Source organism: Macaca thibetana, chromosome 6 (genome assembly GCF_024542745.1).
Source record: "Macaca thibetana thibetana isolate TM-01 chromosome 6, ASM2454274v1, whole genome shotgun sequence".
Classification (NCBI taxonomy): Eukaryota; Metazoa; Chordata; class Mammalia; order Primates; family Cercopithecidae; genus Macaca; species Macaca thibetana.
This window is the reverse complement of record NC_065583.1, coordinates 45,444,603-45,468,468: the sequence shown is the minus strand read 5'-3', so window position 1 is coordinate 45,468,468 and position 23,866 is coordinate 45,444,603. Positions and strand designations below refer to the sequence as shown.

The window sequence follows — 23,866 nt, the reverse complement described above, 5'->3', positions numbered from 1 at the left end:
TGCCAGTGGTGGTCTATGCCCCTGGGCGACCTCAGATCGGGAAGAGGAGGCTCCAAGGCCTGGCAGGAGGGCAGTTTCTCTGATTTTTCCTTGGGAGTAGAGTGGCTTCATGCAGTTGCTGCCTCTTGCACATGAGTTTCTGATGGTGGCCTCTGTGAGGCCTGTGGGAGGTCCTGCACATCCTTGATGATGAAGACACCAACATCTCCTTCACATCTCTTTGGGTTGCCTCTAAGTCTTTGCCACAAAGTGGACCCTTGTGGGAGCAAGCATGGGGCCCCTCTACCCCTCTCCTCTTCTTTCCTTGTGTCTGTGTGCCTAGGCACTTCTGCCCAGGTCCCATTCCTACCTCCATCCCCCTCCTTGTCTTTTCCTATGTGGTGGAGCACCAAGGATGACCAGAAACACCCCGTGGGTGGGCTTAGGGCACACTTTTAGTCTCTTTAGAGTTACCCAGGTGTCTGAGCCATGAGCACATGGGTGGGTGCACACAGGCTGTGTGGGAAGTGACAGTTCCCTTGGTTTCCTCATATATCTGTGTTCTTGTCTCACACCCTTAGATCCCTGTTTCAGAAAGTATCCCTTATGTTTCACCTCGTGTTGAGTCTTCCATGTCATATGTATGCAGGGGGAGTACAGACTGGAAGGTCTTTAAGAATCAGGAAATGCTGTTTTTACCCTTTGGGAGAAAGATTGAAAATCTGTCCAGAGTGACTAGAATACTGATCCATACCATCCTCTTCCTGCAGCCTCAGCACAATGGAAACAGCTCACCTCTGAGCTGGTGCTTGGGGACATTAGGCTCGGAAGTCCCAGGACACAGCCAAAACATCTGTGTTCTTTGAAGGAAAAATATCATGAGAAGACACCCCGATGGCCTTTGCTGAAGCACAGAATACACATTCTGTTCATGCTGGTGGTGACAGACAGTGATAATGCTGCAAGCATCTTTATGTAATGATGAGTCTACAAGGCAGCCTCGGCTCTCAGATCGAATCTTCACTTTCACCAGGACTCAACTGGCCTGGGGGCAGCTAATAGATTTCTGCAGGTTAGTAAGGCACCAATAGCTCTATTTTGCTGGAGTGCCCATTCTGTGATTGATTGGAGTTGAGCGTGATACCCCGGGGCTGTGTTCTGTTCTATCACTGAGATGATCCAAAGTCACTTCCTCTCTCTCAGTGACTGACCCTGCTCAGGTCTGGGGCAGTCACTGCTCCCCGCTGGCATCAGTGGTCTGGAAACCCTATGAGTCAGTTGTACAGCTACTGGGGCTCATGCTGCTCTCAATGATCTATGCTCACGGAAAGCAGCACAAGTCCCCAAGACCAATATCAAGTCGTATTTATGTAACTTGAATAATCCACTTCACCATCCTCTACCTACAGAATAAGGCTCTATATTTCCTATTTATAGCAGCATCCTCACCAGCCAGAAGCTGGACCTGCCCACAGTGTGTACTGGTTATTTCTGGAGTCTCTGAGGGGTGACCCCACAAACAAGGGTGGTAATGTGGCCCCCATGCTGGCTGCCTTGTCGCCCTCTCTGCTTTGCTCCCCCTTCACCTCTCTGCTACCTGCTGCCTCCATAGATGTTGAGATATGTCTCACTGGGATCACTGTCCCTGCAGAAATGCCCAACATGCCATTTCAAGGTCTTTTCAAAGCTGGCGGCTGGGCAGAGCAGAAAGACTCTTCTCCCTGGTCCTGAGGTGTACACATGCCCTGGGCTGTGAAGCAGGCCTTTCCGCCCCATGGCCTCGAAGCTTCTCTCCCAAACAGTTTAACCAGCTTCTGGCCCTCGCTCATTAAACAGAACCACACCACATCTCAAGAAAAACAGTCCTGGCAGTTTCTGGCCCTCGCTCCTTCAACTGTAGAAGCTCAAAACCAGCCCCAGGGTTGGGAAGGGTGGAGAAGTCGTCACATCATTTCTGTGTTCATCAAAACCCCGAGGATGTAAATGACAGAAACCCAAAGCAAATTTGCTTAAACAAAAATGGGATCCATTTGGTGGGGAAGCTAAGAACTGGTCACTTCTGGAACAGGTCAGTAGCCCTAAGGAACAGCTGCAGGAAGCAGGGCCTCGGGGTGGGCCCCACCTAAGGTCAACAGCACCCCTTCTGCTTCCCTCTTTCCCTCCTTTTCTCTTCTATCCCCCTCCCCTGTCTCCTCTTCTCCCCTGTCTCTGTTTCTCATCTCTTTGACTTCATTTGCAGACAGTCCCTCTGCATGTGGTAGAGGGGTGTCCACTGGTGTCCCAAATTCACATTCTCCTGTTCATCAACCCTGCTGAAGAAGGACTTTTCTTTCCCATGGCTACTTATGTATAAAACCAAGGAAGGACTAAGATCAGCTCTGTTTGGGTCTGCTGTTGATTTTGAAGGAGGTGGGTGCTCTGGTTGGCTGTCCTGGGGTTAGGTGCTAGATGGTGTCTGGGGTACAGTGAGATCTGTTACCAGCCAAAGAGGGGGTCACAGCCAGCACCAAGCCTACATGCTCCATAGCCACCCCCTCCTCTCTGGCTTCTGTGCTGGCCATCTCTCTGCCTTATCCCTGGATATTCACCATCACTGGGGTGGTGGGGGTGGAAGTGGCAAAGTTAAAAATGTTGTCTATCCTAACAATGTCTGGACCTGCCCTCAGACACCTAAAAGTGTCTTGTTAAATTTTTCTTTGGCATATTTAATTGTCTTCTTTTGTCTTCTCTTTCCCCAGCATGTTGCCTGTCTGTTGGGTGGGGTGTGGGGTCAGTGCCTGGCAGCAGCCTCCGCATGTCAGCCTCCACGGGACACTCGGGCCTCTTTGGTCAGTGGCACAGCTATGCCACATCCATGTCAAGGCAGAGTGGGCTGTGTTTTGCCCAGTTATTTCTGACTCAGATACTCTGAGGACATGAAATCAGGACTTTTAAAACTTATTGTAAGGAGAGGACACTTTGCCCCTGCCTCAGCCCTGGAGAGCCTCTTCCTTCCTCTTTCTCCCTCCTAGTGCAGGGAGAGGCTGACAGGAGGCAACAGGCTGGTCCCTGCTCGTTCTAGAGGAGGCCAGGCAGTGCAGAAGGCAGACCCAGCCAGGCCCCGGTTTCTATCAGCATGGGAGCACTCCCCTTCCTCTGGGGTCTGACCGTCTCTGTCCAGCACCTTGACCTCTCTGCTCTCACCACCTTGCCTCGTTCCTCTCCTGCTCCAATCTGGGTAGGGGAGAACCCATGCTTCTCAGCTATCCTTTCTTTCAAATTTTGATTCTCCCCTCATCTGACCTCTCCCTTTTTAAAAACCTCAGGTCTGGGAAATGAGCACACCTTTATTTTTTCCCGCTTTCTGTGTCATTCCTTCCCTGAAGCAAAAGGCATGGGTTGTCCTAGCTGCTTGACGGCACTGGGGAAACAATGGGGAAACAATGGTGAAATCCAGTGAGTGTCTGGACCTGCCATTCCGCAATGCCATCCAGCCCACATGGGCCCCACTCCCAGGACCAGGATGAGGTAGCATTAGCCAAGCTCCTGCTGGCTGTGCCTGGGAGACCACGGCCGGAAGTGGCTTCACTCCTGTGTAAATCATCATTAAGTTGATTGACATCTATGTGTCTTTCCTGCAGCTCCTTCCCTCTAGTATTCCCACCCTTCATGGGATGCAGGGAAGAGCTGGGATAAGCATAGCATGGAGGCATGCCTGCCTGCCTCCGCAAATGAAGCTCCTCCGGCCTGCCGGCCTCTGGGGCTCTCAGACTCTGCACTTTACAGACATAGTCATGGGCACTTGGAGAAGTGATGGGCTCAAGGCTGCTTATTTGTAACCAGATGCTGCATGCTCCTGAGCGGGGTAGGGTGTCTCAGCCTCCCCATGAAGGTGTCTGGTCAGAGCTTTCCTGCCTTGGGGAATCTCCCCCTGCCTGGCTTGTGTGGGCCAATGTTCTGTCTTTGGGCCTTGCTGGGAGGGAAGGAGATAGGCTTTGATGGGCAGAGGCGGCCACTGCGCTTTCTCAAGTGTGTGAGCATGGCCTTTTAGGAGCAGCTTAGAGGACTAATTGGGGACTTCTGCATGGGAAGTGTCACTATGATTTGTCGAGTCCTATTAGTAGCCATAGGAAGGTGACAAGTCACTGGAGAACTCACTGCTTAACCACTGGTTACCCGGAAAGCCTGGACAGGGGCTGCCACTCCCGCATCAGAGTGTGCCATGTTAGGACAAGGAGCTGGGCCTCCTTCCAAGCTGTAACTAGAAAGGAAATGGCTTGAGCTACAGCCGAGGATGGCTTATGGTTCTGCAAACTCACCGAGTTTCTCAGGGCCCAATGATGCTGTCTGAAGGAACTTCAGAAAACTGGAGACCAGAAGGGCGCTGCAGTAATTCACAAGTAATTCAGCAAGAGTGGCTACTCTTTGTCCTTGTGCTGGTACTCAGTGGGGAATGGAACAGACCTGACCTCCTCATGGAGCTTCCCTGGAGCAGTGGAGACAGACACTGAACGTACACATTAAAGTTGTAGACAGAATGATGGCAAGTATGCAGAGCTGCAGGGGACAAATGGGTGCCTCTGGCAGCGTGCACATCTTGGGGAGTGATAGTGAACTTTCCAGGGAGGACCTGGGCCCTTTTTTCTCCCCATCTGCCCCTGGGCCTCTCTCAGGTTCCATTCCTCACCCTCCTGTTTGGCTTCTTCAAGCACTGCTTCCCCTACCTGGCTAATTCAGCATGGGCCCAAGAGATGGGGCAAGTGAGGGAGACTGGTAGTGCCTGGAAGATGACTGAGCTCTTTTCCCTGCTCCAGGCTGCTGATCTCTGCCAGCCATCAGTTCCAGGCCTCTCCAACAGCTCTGCACCAAAAAAGGGCCCTCTTCTGCCCTTCCCCATAGGCATCTGGCAGCCACAAATTCATTCCTGGACTACCTTTACCTCCTAGACATGGCATTAAAACCCTAATGGATGGTACCAGTTTTCTCTCCCAGTTTTTAATTACTCAGTGAGACTGGTTTTCCTTTATCTCTATAAGGAGTAGATCTGAGACTTAGATTTGATAGGAAAAGGGTGCCCCATGGTTTGAAAATGGGGTTGCCAACTGCCTTTGGCTGAAGGCAGATAGAGAAATTGAAGAATGCATCTCAGAAGTGTTTATTAGCATTCTGATAAAGATAAATGAGGGATCTGAAAGGCAGTCTTCCAGAAGCATTAGCAATTTGTCCCCTGGATGAATCAATTGCTCTTCCTACAAAGCACTTAAGCCTCCCTTTTCAGAGTCTGGGTTTAAAAAGGGAGCCACACTGGACACATATGACTCTGTCCCCAGCACTTGGCAAGGGGCTTAGCATGTAGCTGCTGAGTAAAGTCATTCCCCATCTGTGGCTTGCCAGGGGCGCATAGATGAGTGTTTGTGAAAAGCTACAGGTGTTCTCTCCAGAATAAGGCACCATCGCAAAGACAGGCGCACAGTCTGAAGGGCACCTTAGGACTTGCAGGCTCTTTGAAATCCATCCATGGTCCTCTATGGGTCCTCCTCCTGGGCCAGAGTTTATGTCTGTCAAGCGCCCCTGCATGTGCACTCTGCCCAGCACCCGTCAAACGCCTGTTTCTGTCTTGCTTGAATACTAGGTGGTGGTGCAGATTGGGTTGGGAAGGCCCAGGTATGGAGCCATGTCTCATCTTCTGCTGCCTAACTTGACTGCCAGGAGCCCAACAAATGCTGACTTTTTCTTTTTTTCAGTAGTTGGGAAGATGTGACAAAACAGGACTTATATTCTTTATGGCAAAGATGGGCTGAGCTGAGTGTCTGCAGCCTGCTTTAGGCAGGGCACAGCTATGCAGTCTGTTATTGTCCCTCGTCACTCCCATCAATGCTGGCACCAATCTCACTTCTGTTTATTGCCTCATCTGATCGTCTGTTTTCTTATAGTAAAGTAAAAAAAAATTTGCCCCTGAAGATAAAGACGTATTGTATATCTTGGAACACAAGCTCCTTCTTTCTACATGTGCATACATATATACATTTACACATACACACATGAATATATATATATAATTATTATATATTTATTCCCCCCCTCTAGGATGTCTGCAAGGCAAGTGAATTTGTAACCATCACCCACCTCACAGGGTTGCTGTGAGGATCTGGTGGACTGATGCGTGCAAAGCCCTGAGCACAGTGCCCAGTACACAGCAAGCGCTGAATACTTCTGGCCAGCCCTAGGAGTGTTTCCTTGGAACCAGAGGGCTCTTCTGGAAGCTTCTGGAAGATGAATGCCATTCATCTTCCGGAAGATGAATGGCATCTTCCCACACCTGCTCGGAACAGGCATTGGTTGGGACTTTGCGCCCTCTGGTGGCTGCTCTCGCTACTCACACTTAGCCTCTTCCTTGGTGGGGGGACACTTTGAGGCCTCATTCCTGCCCCCTCCCCTTCCTTTCACATGGAGGAAAGTTCTAGAATGGGGTGGGAGGAAACTTTCCACTTATTCTGCATTTCCTTTACCCCCTTCCTGACCTTAGGTCTGGGCACAGGAGGAGGCGCTTGGAGGTGGAGGCTGGAGCTCCTGGGGGTCCTGGCTGCATGACTCTCGGGAGGGTGGTGCCTTCGTCCCCACTCAACCCCCATCGCACCAGCCCACTCTCTTCTCAGAGCGTCCCTGGGCCACAGGTTCCCAAGGCCACTTCCAGACTGGGCCTGCGAGTGGGGCGGCCCCGGCAGCGTATACACAGAAGTTATTATGAGGTAATTTTATTTCTTTCCATTTTAGGTAAAAATAGTAAATACAAGATAATCTTAATAAAGGTAAAAATACATCATTTGGATTTTGTTGTTGTTTTCTAAACAGTGCTACCTACAGTACAGTTTTCGATTTAGGATTTTTAAACTCTCTCTCTTTTTTTTTTTTTTTTATAAACAAATAGAACTATTTTGCTATTAGGCTGTGTTCTCATCTGGCACTTAAGAATAGATCACAGGTCACCTCCCGGTTCTGTTTGGATGTGTTGGGGAGTGGCAGGGAGGGAGTGAGAAGGAGTTTGTGGGTTGAGGTGTTTGTCTTCCCAGGACACAGCCAGAGCTGCAGTCCCACCTGCAGTGGGAGGGCACAGGTGTGCACCCAAGATGGCCTTTTCCTGCTCTGGCCACAGGGATGGGTTTCACTGTGGCTGGACCAAAGGTCTCACACTCGTCAGGGAACTGTTCCTCCCCTCCTCCCGTGATAGCTTTTCTTACCCAACCGCCTAGATTCACAGCAGTTCTGGGTCTAGGCAGGCCAGCGGGCTGGAGATGTCAGTCATGCTGCAAGAGACTGAGCCAGGAGATCCCCTTCATGTCCTAGAGGAGTGGGCTGGGGACCCCTCCCCACCAGGGATGGGGGCCAGGGCATCCACCCTGGCCTTGGAATGCTGGTAGAAGTCACAGACGCCGATGTGGGCTGCTAAATGTCTTTGCCCTTGTTCACCCTCAGGTGCTCTTTGTTTAAGTTCTTTCCAAACTTCTCGCTGAGTTGTTGAATCAGGTCTGCCAGCTCACCGGTAGCTTGAGACTTTTCCTCAAGAAGCTCGTAGCGCAGGCTGGAGATGTCTTGCTTGATTTCCTTCAGCTCGCCTGCAAGGACAGAGGAGATTTTGCTGAGTCTGAGCAGGTGGAAGCTGGGGGCTTGTCCCATGCGGATGTGGGCATGTGCATCCTTCCAGCGGAATGTCGGGTCCCGGGCCAGCCCACCAGGGTTGAAGGTGAGGCAAAGGGGGCTCTATTTGAACCCAGAACCACCCAACTCCTCCACCGCTGAAGGACTCATCGACCCATAGAAAGCCCTTCTCCTCCCGTTCCAGGAAAACCTTTCCCTTAGGGATTTGAAGGAGGAGTCAAGATCAGGGCTGTGAATTGTGTCTAGCACCTGTTTCATAAAATACTTGTTAAAAAGTTTGTTTCGGAGTCTTTAAAGGCAGATTTCAAGACTCTGGACAACAACTCCATTAACTGGAGCATTGATTTTGAAGATGCTATGTTTTGTTCTGCTGTAGTTATTTGTAGAGAAGAGAAACTCCCAGGACCCTGGAGAGAATGGCTTGGCACAGCAGATGCAGCCATGGTGGCCATGGAGCTGACCAGCCTCCTGGGAGTGAGCTGGCCACCTGAGCAGGGTCCACTCAGCCCACACCAGCAGCAGCACCACCTCGCTGACAGGAGCTGCGACAATGCCCGCCACCTCCTCCTTCCATAATGAGGGACCACCTAGCAGGGACCTTCACTTTTATTTCCACAGCGAACCTTGTGGTTAGAAGTCCAACGGGTCTAGGCTGTGGGAATCTTCTATTAATCACAAACAGGTGTCAGAAGGATCTTTCCTAATACTGTAGATACTGCACTTGGCTTGTGTGGGAGTCCACTGTCTGTGGAAACACTGCTCATCTATTTTTCAGGTATGGTCTACATACATAAAAGGTAGAGATCTTAAAGGTACAGTTTGAACCATTTTGACAAATGGATATACCCCCTATTTTTATCAGGTGCTTCACTGAGCCCCCGTTTCATGGTGTAAGTTAGATGGCATGACACCTGAGCACCCCCACCTTTTATGATCAGTGATGTTCACATGAATCAGTTACATACTGCTTGAGGCTGGCTGGCATGACACTTGGCCATTGTTTGTTTGAGACCTATGAGTAGGTAGGTGGGCTGTTGTCAACCCCTAAACCATGTCAGCTCAGGGGCAGTTCAGTCATGGCTGACTTCGAGCTGCATGCTGGGTGCCCCAGGATGAAGCAGAGGGTCACCCAATGACCAGGCTCTTTCTGTAGTTCCCTGTGGCCCAAGCGAGGAGAACAGAAACTTCACTCGTGGATGAGGCTGTTTCTAGGTAGCAAATACTTATCATAGGTATCTCATTAATTAGCTGGTATAAAGTAATTTGCTTTTCATCTAAGAGTAACTGCTTAAAATTGACTGGAAAATAACCCAAACAGTGAAAATAAGATGGCCGGTAAGCCTCATTGTGCATCAGAGACCCCTGGTGCAGTTTTCCAAAAGCAGATCCCAGGCCCCACTCCAGAGATGCTGATTCATTAGTCTGGGTGGGGTCTGGGGTCTGTAGTTTTAACAGCTAGTTCTGAGGTGGGGAACACTTTGAGAAACACGGCTGGCAGTTAGATGCTGAGAACCTCGAACTGAGACTGGACAGGGCCAGTTAGAAGCACGTGGCAGACCCTAAAGGCAGTGTGCATCTGCTCAGTGGACGCGCACCACGGAATGAAGTAGAGCACTGGAATTCTGAACCATCCTGCACTCAAGAGGCATAAGGTTGGCTCAAGGCCACCACTGCTGTGGGAGGCAGAGGAATGTCCCCCACTCCCAAGATGTCGCTGTCCTAATCCCTGGTGTTCTGCCTGTGGGTAGTCATGTTCCCTCTCAGAGGGGAACTGAGGTGGCAAATAGAATTCAGGTTGCTGATCAGCTGCCCTTAACAGAAGGAGATTATTCTGGATTATCTTGGTGGAACCAATTCAATCACGTGAGTCCTTAAAAGTGGAGGAGGGGCCAGGGCTCAGTAGCTCACGCCTGTAATCCCAACACTTTGGGAGGCCGAGGCGGGCGGATCACGAGGTCAAGAGTTTGAGACCAGCCTGACCAACATGGTAAAATCCTATCTCTACTAAAAAAAAAAAAAAAAAAAAAAATTAGCTGGACGTGGAGGCATGCACCTGTGATCCCAGCTAATCAGGAGGCTGAGGCAGGAGAATCGCTTGAACCCAGGAGGCGGAGGTTGCAGTGAGCAGAGATTGTGCCATTGCACTCCAGCCTGGGTGACAGAGCAAGACTCCATCTCAAAGAAAAAAAAAAGGTGGAGGAGGAAGGTAGAGGAGTGGGGTCAGAGATGGGACAATGGAAGATGAGGCAGGGCAAATGAAGCATGAGAGTGCCTGATGCCTGCTGCCAGCTCTGAGGTGGTGGGGCTGTATGCACAGACCAACTGCTGGAGCTCAAGGCAGCCCAGCTGGAGCTCAGGCCAGCAAGGAAATGGGGACAGGCCTGCAGCCCCGTGGAAATGCACTCTGCTGACACCTGAATGACCAAGGAGACTGAGCCTCCCTGGAGCCTCCGGAAAGGAGCACACTGCCCTGACAACACCGTGGCCGTAGGCCGGTGAGACCCGCAGAACCCGTGTTATTTTAAATCACCACGCAGGTGGAAATCCAGTCACTTACCTTCATTGACTTCGTCATTTTCTCTGTCCACCTGGGCTTTCAGGACATATCTTTTTATGAGCCGTTTCATGATTTTCTGAAATGTCAAGCAAGGAAGGGATCAGACAGGGTGGGCCTAGTGCAGAGGCAGCCTGCGTGGTGTAGCAGGACCCCTCCCTCACTTGAAGAGCCTCAGCAACCACGGCGACCCTCCCATGCCTGGCGCCTCACTCTGGAGGGGTACCCTGCACAGTGCGGGTACCTGGTCAGTCTCTGTTTAGCCTCCCCTACAGGACACAATGTCCACCTGAACCTGGGATACTTCTCTGTGGCAGGAAACTGAGCCAAGCAGAGAGGGAGAGACAGAGAGAAAGGGTGGAGTGGGGAGTGGCGGAAATCCTGGATCCACGTCTCTGCTCCAGGGGCCTTGGCCTGGCTCTGCCCTACTCAGTCATGTCATCTTTCCTGGACCTCAGTTCTATTTCAAGGATGGAGGGCTGGGGAAGACTTAGCAGGCCTGCCTGGGTGGAGCTGCCTCCCTCGGAGGTCACAGTGAGCAGTGTGCACTTCATGAGAGGAGATCCGCTGGGTACAGAAGTTAGGACCAGGCTTGGAGGATAAGTCCACTGTACCTTGGAAAATTCCTACCAGAAGCAGAAGCAGACACAGCTGGGCCTCTGGGGTTTTACAGAGATACCACTTCCCACAGGCCTGACACTGTGCTGCCGGAGTCACACTGGAGAAGGATTTGGCCCTCAAGTTCCGTTCATTATGCAAATACCGAATTCGTTAAGCAGGCGAGGCATGAATAAACACTTAAGACACACCAAGAATAGAGCCAAGTGTAGGAAAGACTGCAGGAGGTGAACTTTGGATTTTGCCAGCTAGTTGGTCCAGGGTTCCTGCGAAATCACAGGATTTAAAAATACTCGGGTAGCCGAGACTTCTGAATCTTCCAAGAGATGAGCACTGTGGAAGAGAGGAAGGGATTTCCCTGCTCCTTGGTCCTCCCTTCCTGTGGCCTTCTCACCTGCTCACACCTGGGGACCAAGAGGACAGAGGCAGCATTTTCCAGTTTGAAGAGACCTGTAGGGACCTGATTCTGTTCCTAGCTTTGCTACATAGGCTGTGGAAAAGCATCTTGCAAATAAAAAGTAAGTGAACTGGATGCAAAGAGCTGGAGGATTTACTTGTTATCACCAATTATGGTTCTTTCCATCCCTTTAACCGTGAAGAGCTTGTCACAGAGATGCTTCCTGGCCTGTGATTCCAAGACTTCACCTGAACCCAAAAGGCTCTCTAGGTTAACACTGGGTTTAGCTCATTCAGGCCAGCGCTGCCCCTCCTCAGCCCTTGGGCTCATGGGCCAACTGGCTCTGTGGTTTGAGTCGTGATCTAATTTCAGGCTGAAGAATTGACCGTTGCTGCTTCCTGCTGATCCTTCTCAGAGAAGCCTGGGTCTTATCCTACTAGTGGTTAAACTGCAGTGCTGAATTTCTCATGGATATAGTCTAGTCAATAAAGTAAGTTATCTAAGTTATAAAAACATACCCCTTTCAAGCTAGGTGCGGTGGCTCATGCCTGTAATCCCAGCACTTTGGGAGGCCGAGGTGGGCAGATCACCTGAGGTCAGGAGTTCAAGCCCAGCCTGGCCAACATGGTGAAACCCTGTCTCTACTAAAAATACAAAAGTTAGTTGGGCATGGTGGTGGGCACCTGTAATCCCAGCAACTCATGAGGCTGAGGCAGGGAGAATTGCTTGAACCTGGGAGGCAGAGGAGGTTGCAGTGAGCTGAGATCATGCCACTGCACTCCAGCCTGGACAACAGAGCGAGACTCCATCTCAAAAAAAAAAAAATATATATATATATATATTTCAGATATATATAAAATATATATCTCAAAAAATATTTTTTGAGATTATATAAAATATATATACAAAATATATATATATATATACACACACACACACACACACACACACATATCCCTTTCCATGAGACTCAATAATGCTGCTTTCACTTTGAGTTGGAAAAACAAAACAAGACAAAAACTTTGTCCCAAACTAGTTCTCATGAAAAAAAAAAAAAAAAAAAAAAAAACATAACAAAACAGACACCTAGGTATCTGTCATTCTTACTGAATAAGAAATTCAGAAGTGTTCTTCCACGGCAAGCTTTCAGGCTGACACAAAATTAAAGGGACCTAGTTAAAGTTGGTTGCCTTTTCAAGGCAAACCTCAGGAATTGAGGGTTCTTCAGTTTCTGGATCCATCAATTAAAGAGCTTTACTGTTTCTCATGTAAAATAATAAGCCAGAGATTGGTAGTCAAATGACGTTCAGGAAAATCCTTTCATAGGTGCAGCCAGAATTGCAGCCCTTCCTGTTTGGTGTGCACCTTTTGTATTTAAGAACATTCCATGGCGTATATTTACTAGTAATAGAAAATGTGCCCCTCAAACCCTATTTGGCTGGGATAGGTGAGATCCTGCTTGTAGTCTCCCTCAATGCAGAGGAGCCCCTCAGGAGGAAGGGTGAAAGGATGAAGATGCAAAGAAGCAAATGCATTGAGTGCTTCCATAGACCAGGATTGTGTCACCCTCTCACAAAAGTCATCTTACTGACTCCTCCAAGAAACTCAGTGAGATGGGAGTTGTCATCTCCATTTACAGATGAGGACACTGAGGCTCAGACACTGATGTAACTTCTCCAAGGTCACACAGCTGGAAAGTGGCAGATCTGAGATTTAACCAGCATGGAAACCATGGCTGGGGCTTCATCTGGGCATCAAAATAAAGGCTCAAGATGGTTTAGGAAAAGAGATGTGGGAAACTGGCCCCTATTAGTCAAAGAGGGTTTGGGCCATGTCTGGGTACTGAGTCTTTTTATGCAGGGGGAAGCCTCACTAGATTTCAGAGGCTGGGTGACATCATACAGTGGTCATCCCTTGAAGAAGGGGGTCTCTGCTCTGGCACTGGCAGGAATGCTCATGACCCACTCTTGAGCACTGGCATGCTCAACCTGAGCCAGGGTTTCTGTTGACCTAGGGCTCAGAGGGTAGAAAAGCAAAGGTTTACTTTGAAGCTGTCAGTGTGCATTAGGATTATAAAGGCTTCCTGTGGAAGCAGAACCAGATGAGCACTGCAGACGTGCCAGGAAACTTTAGCCTTCCTCCTTACCTCCAGGGCACTTCCCAGAGTGACAGGGACCTTCAGGGAGAGCAGTGTGACTGCCTGCCAGTTCTTAAAGACTTCATGTCCTGCCTGGCATGGTGGCTCATGCCTATAATCCTAGCACTTTGGAATGCTGAGGCAGGTGGATCACTTGAGGCCAGGAGTTGGAGACCGGCCTGGGTAACATGGCGAAACCCCATCTCTGCTAAAAATACAAAATTTAGCCAGGCGTGTTGATGCACACCTGTAGTCCCAGCTACTTGGGAGGCTGAGGCAGGAGAATTGCTTTAACCTGGGAGGCAGAAGTTGCAGTGAGCCAAGATGGTGCCATTGCACTGCCACCTGGGTGACAGAGTGAGACTCTGTCTCATAAACCAAAAAAACTTCATGTCCTCATAGAGACCTAACTTCCCTTCTGTTATGTGCATGCTGCACAACTTGATACCTTCAAAAGCCAGTTTTGCCACCAGAAAGCCTGAAATGGTTGGAGAAATGGCCAAAAGTTCTATTTAACATGGATGGCACAGAGGATATTGTTGCAGGAAGTGAGGGACCCTGAAAGGAGGTACCAGCTGGAGCTGCGGCAGAGGAACATAAATTGTGAAGATTTCATGGATGGTTATCACTTCCCTAATAATACTTTCATAATTTCTTACACCTGTCTTTATTTTAATCTCTTAATCCTGTTATCTTTGTAAGCTGAGGATGTACATCACTTCAGGACCACTGTGATGATTGCGTTAACTGTACAAATTGATTGTAAAACATGTGTGTTTGAACAATATGAAATCAGTGCACCTTCAAAAAGAACAGAATAACAGCAATTTTCAGGGAACAAGGGAAGACAATTATAAGGTCTGACTTCCTGTGGGGTTGGGCACAATAGAGCCATATTTTTCTTCTTGCTGAGAGCCTATAAACGGACATGCAAGTAGGGAAGATATCGCTGAATTCTTTTCCTAGCAAGGAATATTAATAATTAAGACCCTGGAAAAGTAATGCATTCCTGGGGGGAGGTCTACAAATAGCCACTCTGGAAGTGTCTGTCTTATGTGGTTGAGATAAGGACTGAAATACGCCCTGGTTTCCTGCAGTATTCTCAGGCTTATTAGGGTGGGGAAGAAACTCCACCCTTGTAAATTTGAGGTCAGACCAGTTCTCTGCTTTTGAACCCTGTTTTCTGTTGTTTAAGATGTTTATCAAGACAATACATGCAAAGCTGAACATAGACCCTTATCAGGAGTTTTTGATTTTGCCCTTTGCCTTGTGATCTTTATTGGCCTCAGAAGCACGTGATCTTTATTCTCCTTTTTGCCCTTTGAAGCATGTGATCTTGTGACCTACTCCCTGTTCTTGCACCCCCTCCCCTTTTGAAATCCTCAATAAAAACCTGCTGGTTTTGTGGCACAGGTGGGCATCACAGTCCTACCGATATGTGATGTCACCCCCGGAGGTCCAGCTGTAAAATTCCTCTCTTTGTACTCTTTCTCTTTGTTTCTCAGCCGGCCGACGCTTATGGAAAATAGAAAGAACCTACGTTGAAATACTGGGGGCTGGTTCCCTTGATAGGATATCTATTTCTATTTGATTTCATTAAAATGGAAAAACTGCAATTACATTTGCCCCAACCTAATAGAAAAGATGGACGTAGAAAGCTTCCCTTCTTTCACTATGTGGGGGAAATGTGTGTGTATCTGTGTGTGTGTGTGTGTGTGTGTGTGTGTTTTGTGATGAGTATGAGATACCTCCTTGCTATCTTCCATAGAATTCTTTCACTTCATGGAGATAATAAGCTTTCTCCAAGTTACTATGTCCCTGGTAGTGTCTACTCTCCCTGCCCTGCCCCATGCATTAGAAAGTACTGGAGATAAGTATATTTAGTGCTATCACTCAGGAAAAGAATACTCAGGAGGATGAAGATGAGATGCACAATGGATAACAGCAGTTGTCAAGCAGAGCCCTACGTCTGGAGAGGAAGGCACACAGTTCCCACAGCCCAGACCCAGCCCAGACTACAAGGGGCCAGATGGCCTCTGGCTGCTGGTGGTGAAGGGGAATACAGGACATCTTTCTATGAGAGAGACAACTCTCCCTGCACAGCCAGGGAAGATGAGGACACAGATAAGGAAGCAAGGGAGAGAACACATACTGTATGTTGATGATGGCCAATGAGGTAGGATCCAGAGGGAAGCAATGTGGTCACCTAGGAAAACAGAAATTGAGGAACATTTGGAAGAGAGTGGACAAAATGGATCACAGGACAAGTCATTCATTAAACTGAGGTTTATCAGACACAAGAATAGAAGAAATAGGCACTGGCAAGTTGTCCATCCTCTTTGCTTTGATCTCTTCAGTAAAGGCCATTTAGAAGATGGAAAAGAGAACTCCCCACTGGCTTTTGGGGAGCAGATTGCAGCATAAAGATTGGCGTGTATGTGAAAGATGGATGTGCCTGGATTCTATCTATTATTTGGGATATCACTTGTTTAGTTTCACCATAAAGAAATATACCTCTCAGAGTGAGTATGTGGGTCTGTATACTTCCTGCCCCAACAAACTGACAAGCTGGATCTTGGAACAGATCACAGGGAGCTTGGGGAGGAGGCATACTTTGGCCATCTCACCAGTATCATGGTTTTGCTCCATTGTTGGGTCTCAGGTCTGCAGAGCCCAGACTGGAAAACACATTACAAAAAATGGTTTTGTGAAAAATAACAATCCAGACACCCTGGAGTCTAAGGAAACAACACAGAAAGCCTCTGAAGTCTGAAGGAGCTGTCTTCCCTTACAACAAAGACCTCACAAAAGCAGAAGCATTGACAAACAGCAGAATAAACACCTGAAACGCTAACAGTCGAGAAATTGAATGAAGAGACAAAAAAGTAGCAAGCTTAGTAACTAAATGTGTGTGAATGATGGTGCTTTTATCTTCTTGGGAACACTAAGTGATTTCTCAGAGCCACAACATGTGAGAGGCTGATGGAATATGTGCTCAGTGACAGCAGCTCTGCCTAGAGCCTGGATTGTAAGAAAGAGGGGGTGAATTGGGCTGCTAATGTTCTCTGCACATTTGGAAGCTGCTGTGGGAGGAAAGCAATGCTACTTGGAAGACCACTGGTGGGCCCAAGGAAAGAGAGGAGCCGTACTCAGATCCCCACTCAAATTGTCCTTGCTGCTGGTGATAGCAAAAGTGCCCCAGTGCCTTCTCCTGCTCTTTGCCTCTTCACTGTGTGCTTGGAAGGCTCAGATAGGTCTCTTCCTGGTGACTGTCAAACACAGGCAAGACAGGTTCTGAGGAGGGTGCTGGTGCAACACTATGAAGATAAATAATAGGCCAGTATCCAGGCAGCATGATGTGGTGAGAGAGGGGGGCCCTGTGAGTCAGAGAGATCTCAGTTCAGTCACTTCTGTGGCCTTGGCCACTGAGCCTCAATTCCCTCATCTGTTACATGAGGTTGAAGACAGTGCCCATCTCCAAGGAATATGGGCGACTACACCTGAGCTAGTGTCCAGCCTGCATCCAGGTGTCTTTTAGTGACATCTCAGGGTTTACTCCTATTGTGAGCAGATGATGACTCAGGACGATGCCATGCAGCCTAGCAGGGTGGAGCCAAGAGCCGATGTGCAAAGACTACGCTCCCTCAGTCCCTTTCCTCTGATGCCTACTGGCTGGCTTTTTGTTTCTTCTTTTCTGTGACAACTATTTGAGTAAGTCGCCTCAGGCTTTTTCTGTGGAGTCACAAATTACAAAATGAGCAAAGCTTTTCGAGGTCATCAGTTGCCTGAAGCTGTAGACGACCAATCTCTGTAATCACAGCAGGAAGTTCCTGGGGAGATTCAAGGCAGTATGGACTCAACCAGCGAGGATGGAAGACAGAGAGGGGACTGCTCTGAGACTGCTTTTGAAAATGGTCTCCTACCAGGCACGGTGGCTCACGCCTGTAATCCCAGCACTTTGGGAGGCCGAGGCAGGTGGATCACCTGAGGTCGGGAGCTCGAGACCAGCCTGACCAACATGGTGAATCCCCATCTCTACTAAAAATACAAAATTATCCAGGCATGATGGTGCATGCCTGTAATCCCAGCTACTCGGGAGGCTGAGGCAAGAGAATCACTTGAACCTGGGAGGTGGAGGTTGTGGCAAGCCGAGATTGTGCCATTGCACTCCAGCCTGGGCAACAAGAGTGAAACTCTGTCTAAAATAAATAAATAAAGTAAATAAGTACGTAAATAAATAAATAAGAGGAAATGGTCTCCTTCAGAAAGGATTCATTCTGGGATGGGACATTCACACAGAATTGATCTTCCTGTATCTCAGGAGCTGATTCTGCTCAAAACCTAGGAGAGATTTGGCCCTAACCCATTGGGTATCTATCTTTTCTGTGACACAGATAATCTACACTTCTCTCTGAAAAGCTGAGAAATAAAAATCCTTCCACTGACCAAAGGCTTTGTTTTGTAAAATAGCTCAAAGCAGATCAAACCAGTCAGTCACAATTTTGTGCGCGATTAAACACAAGATTTGCCCATTGCTAATTTTTCGCCTGTCATCTGACAGAACTATAAGCTCTTTGAGGGATGAGCCATTTCTTAATTGTGCAATTAAATCCTCCTAACTGCACAGCTGGCTTCTGAAATATGGTTGGAGAGATTCAATTAGAGACCTATATCTAAAAGATCTAAGTCTGTAATTGCTCCCTGTGGGAAGGTGGCACCAGGGGCACATCACCTCCACCCAAAGGCATGCTCAGGACAGCTTAAAATTTACATCTGATAAGAAGCGATCAGCATAGGTGAAACTGCTGATCATCGAGAAGTGGAAGGCAGGAAAGGAGTGGCCTGCACTTTTATAATTGATTATCCGTAGCTATCGTTTATCACTGGTGCATGGGCTGATCCAAACGGATACAGAGATCTGGCATTCATTTCCAAAAGCAATGCAAGGATTGGAAGCATAAAAGTTCTTTTTCTAATTTTTCTGACAACAGACTTGGCAGGCTGGCAGTCCAAGTCTGAAGACACCTATATCTACTTGACTGCTTAAGAAAGAAACCTGGGAGCCACGCTGGGTGTGCCTCACCCTCCCCATATGTGCCCAGCAGCTATACATCCAGAAAGTGTATTGCGTCTGTCTGCTTTTCTCCATCACCCTGATCATACCCCAATCCAAGCAACCATGCCTTGTACCTGAATGACTGTCACATCCTCCTCACTGGAATCCCTGCTTTTACTCTTGTCCCCACCTGTCTCCTCTCATTATAGCAGTTAGGTGGTTTCTTAAAGCACGAATACAATTTCATTATCTCCCCTCCTGGGCAAAGTTACCCTCTCCCCCATCCTGACAGTGGTCTGGTCCTCTGACCTCACCTCCTTCCGCTCTCTGCTTCCACAGGGCCAGGCTGCTCTGGACCTGCCACCCTTCTCTTCCTCTGCCCGGAAGGTCACATATGGCTGCCTCCTGCATCCGAGTGGTCTTGGCTGACTGTTCTCTCCTTGAAGATGTCCCCTCTGAAAACCGTATCTAAGCAGAAGCTCCCTATTTTTCTCTGTTTTTGAGTCCTCCTGTTTTCTTTTTGTCACTGTCATCAGTTTGAGGGCATACACTTATCTCTGTGTTGACTTGTTCATTGTCCATTGTCACTAGACTGGAGGTGCCACTGAGGAAGGAACCACATCTCTATCTGTATCCCCAGGAAGTAGCACAGTGCCTGACATATAGTAAGCACCCAATAAATATTTGTGCAATAAAGGAAGGAATGAAGCTGTGTTCTTGGGGGATGACACAGCCATGGGACTGAATCTGTGTCTTAGTGGAGTCTACTTCTGCCCATGCTTGGATGCTTGGGAAAGGGGTGGTTACCTGGTATCTGGTGGGCTTGCTGAAAGTGTTATTTGCTGTCAGGTTTTCAGAATTCCTTATGCCAGCCTGGTAGCGAGTCTTCTGGATAAAACACACAAACCCACACATATCACACACAAAAACATACATGCATCCCTTCATATCTTGTAAGACTTGAACAGTATCCACATACGGGGCTGTCTCAGTGAGGCAGCTTCTGAAAGCTGATTGACCCGGTGCTGCTTGGCTTCCTAGAACATTGTTTCTAGGACCTTTAGCTCTGTAGGATGTTAATAAGGGTTACAGAATATTGTTTAGTCAACTTGGTTGGAAAGCACTGAGTTAAGGTTAGATGGATGTCTCTTCTCCAGGGGTTTTAACATACTAATAAACACTGAGAATCCCCAGGAGAGCCAGAGAGTGGGAAGGAAACCTTTTTCTCAGAGATCATTTTCCAGACACTTTCTGAGAAAAGCTGTTCTATTTCCAAGTCCACTAAGGTGTTCCCTTCACTGGGGTCACGGCTTAGCCAGGCAGCTTGCTAAGTCCCCAGCAGGGCACCTCTCCAAGGGGTTGCAAGGAGAAAGGGGGGTATCACAGTAGCCTCTGCTGGCATTGGAGCTTTCAGATGTGTCCAGGCAGACTCTACAGAGTACCGGCCCTCCCAGCCCCTGGCCCCCCTTGCATGGGGTGGGGGAGGGCAGCCATATGACTCAAACACACTCCACTTGCCCACCCCCTCCTGCTGCCTTCTCCAGCCCCATAAACCACAGGCTACCTACCTTGAATTTGGAATTCAGCATGCCCATTTCAAGGTCATTTTCACAGCTTTTGGCCTTAGATTTGCAGAGTTTTATGAGGCACATCTTGATTCTCATTATGAGATAATAAAATGATTTAGGACTTGGCACTAGATTAAAAGGAGCAGGTAGAGTTCTTCCTTCATCAAAGTAAGACAGCCAGAGTTTTGCTCGGGCGAATTTCCATTCCACATCTGCATCCTCCTGTGGAACAAGGGAAACAACAACACACCCTCGAAGGCCGCGATTTAACAACGGAGCCCATCCTGAGGAGCGGAGACACAGCCTACACATTCGGAGAGCAGACTTCTAAGCAGGACTCTGGTGCGTCTACAGATGGCACAGAGAAGGGGAGTTTACTCTCACTAAAGCCATGCACAATGGTCACTCTTTCCGCCTCTGTCCTTCGGACTCATGACTGAGAAGCCTCGACCAGTTCATACTAACCACCCCTGTTCTACACTGGGTACTTTTACCAACATTCTCCACATGCAGCTAGCCAAAGAACTTTTCTCACCGCCACTTAATCTGGCTAGTCATTAATTTTTATAGCTCTGCTAGCTGATTCACCAGCCACCACGGCGTTACTGTATTTTTTAACCTCTAAAGAAGTGCTGCTCACTAGAAATATATTGTGAGCCAAAAAGATGAGCCACATAGGTAAGTTTCAATTTTCTACTAGCTCCATTCTAAAAAGTAAAATCGAACAGGTGAAATTAATTTTAGTAATATATTATATTTAATGCAGTAGATTAAAAATATCATTTCAACATGTAAGCATTATAAAACAATATTAAGATAGCTTACCTTACTGTTTTCATACTAAGTCTTCAAACTCCAGTGTGAATTTTATCCTTACAGCACATCTATTTGGACCAGCCACTTTTTTTTTTTTTTTTTGAGATGGAGTCTCATTCTGTCACTCAGGCTAGAGTGCAGCAGCGCGACCTCGGCTCACTGCCAGCTCCGCCTCCTGGATTCACGCCATCTCCTGCCTCAGTCTCCTAAATAGCTGGGACTAAAGGCACCCGCCACCATGCCCTGCTAATTTTTTGTGTTTTTATTACGGATGGGGTTTCACTGTGTTAGCCAGGATGGTCTCGATCTCCTGACCTTGTGATCTGGCTGCCTCGGCCTCCCAAAGTGCTGGGATTACAGGCGTGAGCCACTGCGCCTGGCTGGACCAGCCACATTTTAAGTGCTTGATAGGCATATGTGGTTAGTGGCTACCACATTGGACAGCACAGTATATTTCTTATTGGTCAGAGTGCTGCCAGGGAGGATGTTTATATCTTACATATGTAATTCAAGGGGAGCAAAGCCTGAGTGTAGTTTGTAGGAGGGGATCCAGCTGTGTTCTCTTCTGGGGCAGTGGGGTTAGACTTAAACCCAGGTTCTGTTCCTTCAGACCTTGTGTCAATGCCAGAATGCTGAGTGGGTCCCCGAGAGGAGCAGGTGTATTTTGTCTAGACAGGTTCCTCGAACCTCTGTCCTAGGAGGGCAGTTTGAGACCAGAAAAGAGGTGTGGGGTTTGTAAACAGATGGACCTGGGCTCAAAATCCCTTATTAGCTGTGTAACTTTAGCTGAGTGTCTTGAGCTTATGGAGATAAAACTGCTTCCCTCACATAGCCCTGAGATCAGTAGTGCGTATGTGCTCCCTGGGCAGTGGGTTCCTCTTTCCACAGACAGTGACTACACTCTGAGGGGCTGTGAACCCAGCAAGGGCCCAGGAGAGGCTGCTGGGATATACCACAAGAGTACAGGGTTATAACCAGCAGGTTTGACCACTTTGCTTTTGTTGAGGATCGACACTGGGCCTGGTTCACTTGGGGACATCCTACAAGGATCTTTTAGGTTGGAAGCTTTGTGAGGGCAGGGCTCACTCCTGGTCTCGCTGTACAGGACAGTTGTAACAGGGACACCCATCCTGAGAGGAAGTGTGGTATAGTGCAAAGTGCATGGGTTCTGTGGCCTGTGTGGGTTTAAATCCTGGCTCTGCTCCTTACTATCTATGCAACCATGGCAGGTGACTGATCACTCTGGGCCTTAGTTTCCTCATCTGTAACATAAGCATAGCAATACCTATCGAATAGGCTGAGAGGATTAAAGGAGTTAATGCGTAGATGACATTGAACAGTGCCAGACACTTAGTAAGCCCTCAACAAATGTGATTTTCATCTCCATAGCCTAGCATAGGCCTAGCAGTCAACCTTCAGTCCCTTAGCATTGATGAAGCACCTGCTATTCACCTGGTATGTGCTAGGGAGGCCCTGGGCATGACAATCCATGCGGTGGTGGAACACACAGTCTGGCCAATGATGTGAGCCCAGCAAGGGCCCAGGAGAGGCCCACAAGAGTACAGGGTTATAATCAGCTGTTCAACAGCTAGTTAGTTAGTCTTTTACCTATTGTTGTACCCAGAGCTGGAGGAGGGTCTAGGTACTGAGGCCACTGACCCAGTCTGGGGGTCAGGGAAAACTGGCTGGTGTTTGGGTTCAGATCCGAGGAGTGAGCAGTCCTCAACAAGGTCAAGGGTGGGTGGGGTGGGGGGTAGAGAATTTGTAAGAATTAACTCGTGGAAGAGGCAGTGAGAAGTGTAAATAACTTGAGGATGCTGGCAGTAAGGAACAAGGGAGAAAGAGGTTGGGAGCTGGAAAGTAAGATAGAGGGAGGATTTTTTATAGTTCTTTTTTCTTTTTTTTTTTTTAAGATCAAGAGACTTATTTAAATGCTGACAGGAAGGATTAGGTAGCAAGAGAGGGGTGAAGACACAGGCAGGCAGGGTGCCATGCCGTGGCAGCGGCTGGGGAGGCGGGTTGAGCAGAATGGAGCAGGGCAGAGCTCTCTGCTGGAGAAGGCTGTGCTGCCTGCAGAGGCAGGGGGCTGGGGTGGGGGGAATTGAATGGAGGGGCAGGTGCAGGTGAGTTGTGGATTTGGACAGCAGGGGCTTAAGATCTACTGAGCCAATAAATTAGTGTTCTCATGGAAGGGTTTACAAATATTTGCATCACGAAAACTACATGTGATCATGAACGCCTGGCATTTTCCAGTGGTACCTTCCATGGTCCAGTAAGAGAGGTGAGAACGTGTGCCCTCACCTGCCCCAGAAGTCCAGAGCCCAGAGGGGACTCTCTGCATGTCGGGGCCCCTTTCCGTGGTGGGATAACTTGGCATCACATGCCGTGGGCTTGCCTGCTCCTGCCCTCAGCTAGTGGGCATCCCTCACAGCCAACCGCGAGGTTTCCCATGCTACTGTCATTTCAGCCAAAGCATTACATGCCTGTTAGGATATGGCAGACTGCCGGGGAGAGTGGCGCAGAGACCTGCAGTTTTTCCAGGCACCATCTGGTTTTCTCTTACACCGGGGGAAACTGAGGCCCAGAAGGGCAGGAAGGACTAGTGGACAAGAGCTCATTATCCACACTGGTGACTAAGTATGTAAAATGGTTTAAAAATATATGTGTTGTTTGTCCATCCACGATGTGCTGTATTTTTCTGGAGGGCAACAGCTGAGGCTTCATGGCCAGGCTCACCTCTTCCTCTCACCTCTTGCCTTTTTTCCTCGCTCAATCTACGCTCTTGCAGCGCTGAGCATACCACACTGCTTCACCCCTCCCTGCCTTGGTTCATGTGCTCCCTACTGTATAGAGTACTCTTTTTCGGGGAGGGTAACATAGACTAAATTGTGCCCCCTAAAATTCCTATGTAGAAGCCCTAACCCCCATTAAGTTAGAAGGTGACTATATTTGGAGATGGAGCCTTTAAAGGGTGACTGAGGTTAAATGAGGTGACGAGGGTGGGGCCCTCTTTTTGGACTGGTGGCAAGGGTGTGTGAGGACACGGCAAGAAGGTGGACATCTGCAAGCTGAGCAGAGAGGCTCAGAAGGAGCCAACCCTGCTGAT

General features: G+C 48.5%; 2 protein-coding genes across 6 annotated transcripts in view; both read right to left on the bottom strand.

Moving 5' to 3' along the window:
- CXCL14 (C-X-C motif chemokine ligand 14) overlaps positions 1-23,866 on the bottom strand; it is a 728,461-nt gene that overhangs the window by 624,064 nt on the left and 80,531 nt on the right. The gene's annotated exons all lie outside the window — the stretch shown is intronic.
- TRPC7 (transient receptor potential cation channel subfamily C member 7) overlaps positions 6,203-23,866 on the bottom strand; it is a 142,588-nt gene continuing 124,924 nt past the window's right edge. For all 4 annotated transcript variants that reach the window (XM_050792754.1, XM_050792755.1, XM_050792756.1 and 1 more), the window contains 4 exons: positions 19,945-20,166; positions 19,184-19,264; positions 10,172-10,247; positions 6,203-7,571 (listed from right to left, as the gene is read on the bottom strand). In XM_050792754.1, the coding sequence (XP_050648711.1) occupies positions 7,402-7,571; positions 10,172-10,247; positions 19,184-19,264; positions 19,945-20,166 (549 nt within the window). In that variant the 3' untranslated portion in view covers positions 6,203-7,401. The remainder of the gene's footprint in view (positions 7,572-10,171; positions 10,248-19,183; positions 19,265-19,944; positions 20,167-23,866) is intronic.